Here is a 7,911-nt window from a genome sequence, read left to right on the forward strand (position 1 = left end):
TCCTCTAGCCTCTGACTGACTGGCTTTGACACTGACGAAATGTTGGCCAAAAATGCTTGGCAGCCTCTCTTCATAAGCTTCCTCGCACACATGTAGGAAATGACATATGACATTTGCTGGTGTCTGGCAGCCTAAAAAATAAACGGCTTACCACTGGGCGGTCGGACAGACAGTGACCTCTGTCAAAAGTCTATGACGACTCCGTTCAAAGAAAGTCAGTCCATACCCAGAATAATGTCGAACTCCGGTAATGGTAGCGCTATCAAATTTGCCTTCACCGTATATTTTTGTAACTGAAGCTCAAATCCCTTCACTATCTGGGAAGTGAACATCTGATCCCCAGATGGAATCGATACTCTGAACACTGAATCCATCGCCACTAGTATGATTCCTAGTCGCTTGATGAAAGATTCAGATATAAAAGAATGTGTAGTTCCTGAATCTAGCAATACATACGTGGCTACACCTGAAATATATATCCTCCCTGTGAGAAAACATACCATCAAATCTGATCGCATTGAGACTTAAGAAATTTCTTACGAGAAATTATCCCAAAGTCAAAATTTTATTGATTATCCCTCAAAATTTCAAAATTATCAATTAACCCCTACAGTTTCGAAAATCACACTTTGACCCGTACAAGATTTTTCGAAATTTGCAATATTGCCTCATGAAAATTTCGAATTTAGCTCCCTGGACACATAAAATTCTCGAAACTAAGTATTAAATCCCATTAATTCACAAAATTCAAAAATAGCCCCTTAATAGTTTGAGTTTAGCAATTAGGTCCTCAAATTATCGGTTATTACAATTGGGTCCTTAAAATTCATAGGTTAAACAATTAAATTCTTAATCCCAACTAGGTAGAGCATGCATCATAATTTCTTCTTTGTTCACAATTTCAAGAATTGATTCTCACAACAAGCATATAACTCATGAAATCAAGCGATAAATTAAAATCTTAAACATAAGGGTTAAAAGTAATCAACGTCGAATCTTGCTCAGCCTCGGCCTCCTCGGCATGCATCACATATGCTCGGCCAATAGTGGCGCCCTTGTTCCTTGGGCAGTCTGCTGCTTTATGGCCCTCCTGTTCGCCAATGAAGCATCTATAGGTCCCCACATGAACTTTCCGAAATGGAACCCGTTAAACTGTCTACAAGGCTGTATGTCTTCTGGCTTAGGCGCCGAGGAGGTCTCTGCTGCTGGTGCCTCCTAAACTATCCCTAGGGCTTCTTCTGCCCTTGCTGCCTCGGTGGCCTTGTAAACTGCTTTTTCTGCGGCTGGGAACTAGATTGAGTCTGTTGTCTCTTCCGCTGCATCTCAAAATCAATGTCTCGCAGCGCCTGCTGCGCCTGAAAAGCACAGGAGGTGGCCTCGTAGTAGCTTGCCGTCCTCATAAACATAACATCCCGGTGCAGGGTGGGTCTCAATCTGTCCATAAAATTCCTCAGCTTCTGAGCGGCATCTCTAGCGGTCATGGGCACGAAATGGAAACCCCTATCAAACTTCCGAATAAACTCCGCCACAGATAAGTCCCTCTGTCGGAACTCATGAACTCCCTCATCAGGCGGCCCCTGACATCCGCTGGGAAATACTTGCCGTAGAATATCTCCTTGAACATGTCCCAAGTGAGAGTAGCCAAGTCCACGGCCCGAGCGGCTCCCTCTTACTATAGGGATGCATCATCCCTCAACATATATGTGGCGCACCTGGCCCGATCGTCATCTCTCATCTGCAGGTACTCAAAATGCAGCTCCAGTGATTGAATCCATCCTTCTGCCAAGAATGGATAAGTGGTACCCCCGAACTCCTTCGGGTTGAGCCGTCTAAACTACTCAAAAATATCGGTCTAAGGTCTAGGGGCTAGCTGCACCTGCTCCAATATCCTAACCACACACTTCAGTACACGGGTATATGCGTTTCCTAGCGGCGGTGGTGGTGATCCTCTGCCACCTCCAGAAATATCGTCATGTATGTCTACGCTGGGTTCACGTCTGGGAGGCATGATATCTGAATACAGTCCAAATTTCAAACGTAATCCATCAAGCAATTTAATCTAGTTGTTAAAATAGTAAAATCCTTAAATCGTAAAAGCATCTAAACATGTACTGAGGATCATAAATCATGTAGTCATGCAAGTGATAGTAGAATTTAAACATTTAAAACATAAAATCTTACAGACTTGAGGCGTGAAGACTAAGCTGCAGTAGCTGGCTGTGGAACAACCCTATACAGTACCTTTGCTCTAATACCAACTGTAACGTCTACTAATTTTTTTTTTTAAAGCTCACAATTTTGAAAATAAACATTTAAATATTATGCATGAATGCAACTCTACTGAAAAATATGCCATTTAAAAATAATTGTAAGCAATCGACAAATAAAATACCGTAGACTAAAAATATGCAAACTTGGCCCTTAACCATGCTTGAACGGAATCAAGGCAAGTAAAAACTTGAAAATACACATCATAGAATAATAACGTATAAAATTGATCATGTCAACTCAAAACTCATAATATCATAATGTGCGGAAAATCGTGGTTCTCGGATAGTGTTCGCGAATCCAGCCCTGCCTACTCAAACTTCGGCACCTCCAGTCTCCTCATCTGGATGCTCACGCGCATCACATATGCCTAGTGAGTCTAAAGACTTAACACACCTGTATCGTTAATAGCAAATACATATACATAGCACACAACAGTGAAAAATAATGTAATCAACATACATTTCATGATCTTAAAAGCATAAACGTAAATATTTCATATAATAGCATAACGTGTCAAAAAATGTCTCGTCATATCCTTACATACATATAAATTTTCTTTATCAATTCAGTTCATTAATTGTGACTTTCGTATCAGCTCTAATCGATGGATCCATCTGATATAACCGCGGTACCCGGCGGTGGGGACATCAGCGATAGCATTTCCCCTCCACTGAGCCTTGGCCTTAGCTCATAATATCTCATATAATCGTGTTAGTCACAACCAAATCTCATCCTTCAAAACGTGTCATCATATTCATCACTTAACAAAAAGATGCATATACATAAATTTTCTTTAAAACCAAGCATGCACATTATTTTTCATAATTACATAAAAATCATATACATGATGCATATACATTTAAAAACATGATAAATTTGTGCTCAGGGCGCTGTCAGGACTAAAACTCACATCAGGTGCAAAATGACCATTTTGCCCATAGAAAACCAAAATGACCGTTTTACCCCTGGACCTCTAAATTTTTACCCGATGTTTAACAAACTTCTTAAAAAACCTGAAAACATATAAAAAGTATTACTTAGACATGAACTCGAGCCCATTTCAAACTAAACTGATTCATGTTAAAACTTGTACCGGAATCCCGATTTTAAACCGAATCGACCCGAAACTTAACCGAATTATTTCAAACTTATGCCAAACCTAAAAAACACTCTAGCATCCCCTAAACATCACATTCCACCCTGCTATGACTAACGAAAACAAGGCCACAAAGCTGCTGGAAAAATCCTCATATCCCCACTCGAAAGCCCTATATGCAACAACCCTCCAAATTTCGTCCCTAGCTCAAGACCAAGTGGACCAGCCCCTAGCCAACCCTGCTTAGACCACCTTAAGAACCTACTGGACCATACTAACCCAAGCTCACCATCCCATGCTCAACACAACTCACCAACGCTCGCTAGACCCCGTGGAAGTACCACCCGCAGCCATTCCCCACTCAACCTGATCGAGCGGCTTAGGGGCTGGTTCTAGCAGGGGTCGGACCCTCTTAGGTCTTGTCTCAAACCCACCAGGGCCTGTGACATGGCTTGGATCGGTCCTTGCACCGCTGGATCAGCCCCTTACACGATGTCTCTCCAAAACCGCAACACCCATGGATAAAGCAACCCTCGGCCTACAACAAGCTCTCAACGTCTCGACTCCAGCGTATAGCAACCTTGGTCCTCAACATGTTCATCCTCTTAGGAAACTAGTTCGACAGCCCCGTGAACCATAGTAACAAAAACGTTAGTTGTATGCTACAACATGCGGATTTCGTGTCAAACCAAGAACATTAACGGTTTGTCATGCAAATACCGAACAACATGTATACATAACACACATGACAACATATATACGACTGAATAATGTGTAAAAGAAGATACATGGCGTGCCTTTATGATTTTATGATCGAAAGCTTAAAGAAAAGCGCGTCAGGGAATCACCGGACGAGCGGGGAATGGTTTCTTGAATGAACAAAGCTATGGATGAATTGCTACAGAAGAAAACAATTGGGAATGCTGCTGAATAAGGAGTGGGCGGCTGCTAGGTATGGGGGTAGGTTTAGGGTTAATTATAGATATAAATAAATACAAGGCTTAAGCTTAAATGGGCCCTTAATTATAATTAAATGTTTTAAAAGGGTTTTGACCCCATTATCCCTAAAACAAACCCATCAAGACCAAAAATATTCACAAAAATATTTTGTTTATGTACATTTTTGAAAATATTGCCTGAGCCTCCAAAAAGTCCTCTGACTCGCTAAATTTTGCGAACCGGTTAAAAATATGACCCGGCGAGTAAAAATACCCACCCAGGCCAATTTTTTGAAAATAATCTTAAAAAAACCTCATATTAAATAATTAAAATTAATTATTCAATAAAAATATTTTTCCTAATTATCCCCGGTCTCCGTTCCTCGTTCGATCGCGAAATGCATCAAGAAATCCTAGTCCGCGAAACTTTAAAATATCGTGAAATTAATCCTAGCCATGCAATAATTATGAATTAAATGCATTAAATAAATAAACACATAATTTAAATAAAACCCTAGATTGCATGTATTCAGGTTACGTAAATTTAAATTTCCTGGACATTACGGGCGTCGTGCTGATGCAGAATGATAAGGTGACCACCTATGGGTCGAGACAGCTGAAGAATAATGAGAAAAATTATCCGACACACGATCTTGCATTAGTTGTAGTCATCTTTACACTGAATATCTTGAGACATTACCTGTACGGTGAGAAATGTAAGATTTTCACCGATAACAAGAGCCTCATGTATATTTTTACTCAGAAGGAGCTGAACATGAGATAGAGGAGATGGTTGGTGCTAGTTAAAGACTAAGATTTTGACATTAGCTACCACCCAAGAAAAGCTAATGTCATGGCCGATGCCCTGTGTAGAAAGACCATAGTAGTAGGACATCTAGCAGTACAGAAACCTCTTCAGACAGAGATTCAGAGGTTCGAACATGAGATTTATGCTAGTGACCATTCACCGAGATTGTCTACTTCGAAGGTGCAGTCCATATGAGAGACCACATTTGTACTGAGTAGTCCACTGATGAGCAGTTGCAAAAGTGGAAGACAAGGGATGAATCGAAGGGCAGTACATTGTATTTTGTGGAGGACAGCATTGTCAAATATAAAGGTCGTTTGTGGGTGTCTAGTGGTGACTCGTTGAGAGGCGAGATTATGGCAGAAGCACATGATTCACAGTATTCTATCCACCCCGGAAGTACGAAGATGTACAAGGATCTACAGTTACTCTATTGGTGGCCATGCATGAAGGGATATATTCAGAAGTTTGTATCGAATGCCTCACTTGTCAGCAGGTGAAGGCAAAGAAAGCATTAGAGACCAGCAGGGTTGTTGAAGCCACTCCCTATTCCCGAGTGGAAGTGGGAGAATATTACGATGGACTTCGTGGTTGGTTTGCCGAAAACATTAAAGGGCTACAATTCTATTTGGGTAATCGTGGATCGTCTGACTAAATCAACACATTTCCTGCCAGTAAAGTCAACATACTCCATGTCGCAGTTTGCCGAGCTGTATATTTGAGAGATAGTCGGAATGCATGGAATTGCAGTGTTTATAGTATCCGATAGAGATACACGTTTTAATTCATCATTCTGGAAGAGTCTTCATTCTGCCATGGGAGCCAAACTATTTTTTAGTACGACCTTCCATCCGAAAACTGACGGCCAATCCGAGAGGGTGATCCAAATTCTAAAGGACTTATTAAAAGCTTGTGTGATTGAATTTCAAGGAAGTTTGGAGCCGAAGCTGCCGCTAGTGGAGTTTATTTATAATAATAGCTATCAATCGTCTATAGGTATGGCTCTCTACGAGGCTCTTTACATAAAAAAGTGTAGGTCATCAATTCATTGGAATGAGGTCGGAGAGAGAGCTGAAATTGGACCCGATATTGTTCATCAGACCGCGGATTTGGTAAATAAGATCCGAGATTGGATGAAGAAGGCACAAAGTAGAAAGAAGAGCTATGAAGACAAGAGGAAGAGTGATCTTGAGTTTGTTGTTGGTGATCACGTCTTTGTCAAGATAGCTCCCATGAAGGGAGTTATGCAATTCGGGAAGAAGGACAAGCTCAGTCCGAGGTTTATTGGATCATTCGAGATCTTGGAAAGTGGGGGATCATTGGCATACAAGGTCGCTCTATCACCTAACCTAGCGGGAGTTCACAATGTCTTTCATATATCTATGCTCTGCAAGTACATGTCAAATCCATCACACGTACTGAATTAAGAGATAATGCAGCTTACTCCAAATTTGACTTACGAAGAGAAACCGAAGAAGATTTTAGGCAGGCAAGAGAAGAGACTACGCAATAAAGTGATCAAGATGGTCAAGGTTAAGTGGCTGAATCATTCAGAGGAGGAAGCTACTTGGGAGACCAACACCGACATGAGGAGTCGCTATCCTGATCTTTTGCATAAGTACTGATTTCGAGGACGAAATTCTTTTAAGGGGGGATGAATTGTAACACCCGAAAACTATAACACACTAACCACATGCAAGCATGAAAATTATTTGAATTTATTTCAATGAGTGACCTAGAAGCTTGATTAAGTATGATCATGGTTTAATGGTTATTTAATCGAATGTTATGAATGTCAACTTTATGTAGTCGAATACGTGATGTACGCCAAAGACAAGAGAACCGAGGATGATTTTGATAAGGTTTCTATTTTTAGAAAGTTATAAATAGAAACTCTATATTTAGTAAGTTCAAATTAGGAAAGCGACAATCTATTTATAGTAACGGACGTATTTAATCGGTAACAAACTATTATGAAGAAAATCAGTAGTTTTGGGCGTGCGATACTAGGAACAAGTGGCACCAAATATTTTCTTAACTATTTTTGAGACTTTTTAGTGGATTAATTATGGGATTAACTAATTCTTTAATGGGCCTAGATTAGAAAGGATTTAATTAATTAATTAATTATGGCCCATTATGTAAACTTAAGCTCACTTAACAACTTAATGAGTTATTTAAATACAACCTACCCATACCACACCCTAAAACACATGCTACACACACACATTCAGCACACACACACACAAAGACTCTAGAGGCCGAAACTTAGAGGGGAGGAGGGAAAGAAAAAATTCGCGTCCCGTTCTTCTCTTGTCACGTCGTCGCTCGTATCTCGTAAGAATAAAGGAACAATGCATGTTTTCAAACCTGTTACATCCACCATTCAAGGCCATATTATTTCCTGTATTATGATTTTGTGTATAAAGTTTACAAAGATGATGGTTTTCAACTTCCTACATGTGCATGTCATGTTTCCATAAAAGATTTTTGATGTTTATTGAATTGTTGAAGGAGGGATTCAAACCAAGGTATTCAAGGGCAGGTCTAGATGTTTAAGAGGAGTTTTGAAGGGATAAAAGTCACAACGGAAAGGTGCAAGGAGGTTGTTCAGCCCTGCACGCAAAACACGTGCAGGATGTGAAGGGGAAGGGTGCAGTTTTGGTGTTCCTACGACCATGGGGGCTGCATGGGAATCTAGCCATGGTCTTGAGGGAAGGATAAGGGTCCTATTCTAGGGATGGTTGGGTCAAATCTTGTTTGGGTCAATCGAGCGCTGTAGCTGAAACACCACAAAC

General features: G+C 40.5%; 1 protein-coding gene across 1 annotated transcript; it reads left to right on the forward strand.

Annotated features, from left to right (window-relative positions):
• The first annotated feature begins 6,111 nt into the window (after positions 1–6,111).
• LOC140811175 (uncharacterized) lies at positions 6,112–6,540 on the forward strand. The gene has a single exon (XM_073169045.1). The coding sequence runs from the start codon at positions 6,112–6,114 to the stop codon at positions 6,538–6,540; it is 429 nt and encodes a 142-aa protein (XP_073025146.1).
• The last annotated feature ends 1,371 nt before the right edge of the window (positions 6,541–7,911 follow it).

Source organism: Primulina eburnea, chromosome 14 (assembly GCF_022965805.1).
Source record: "Primulina eburnea isolate SZY01 chromosome 14, ASM2296580v1, whole genome shotgun sequence".
Lineage (NCBI taxonomy): Eukaryota > Viridiplantae > Streptophyta > Magnoliopsida > Lamiales > Gesneriaceae > Primulina > Primulina eburnea.

What these genes read in the sequence shown, in the direction of transcription:
- LOC140811175 (XM_073169045.1), top strand. Translation starts at nt 6,112, where the DNA reads ATGGCTCTCTACGAGGCTCTTTACATAAAAAAGTGTAGGTCATCAATT.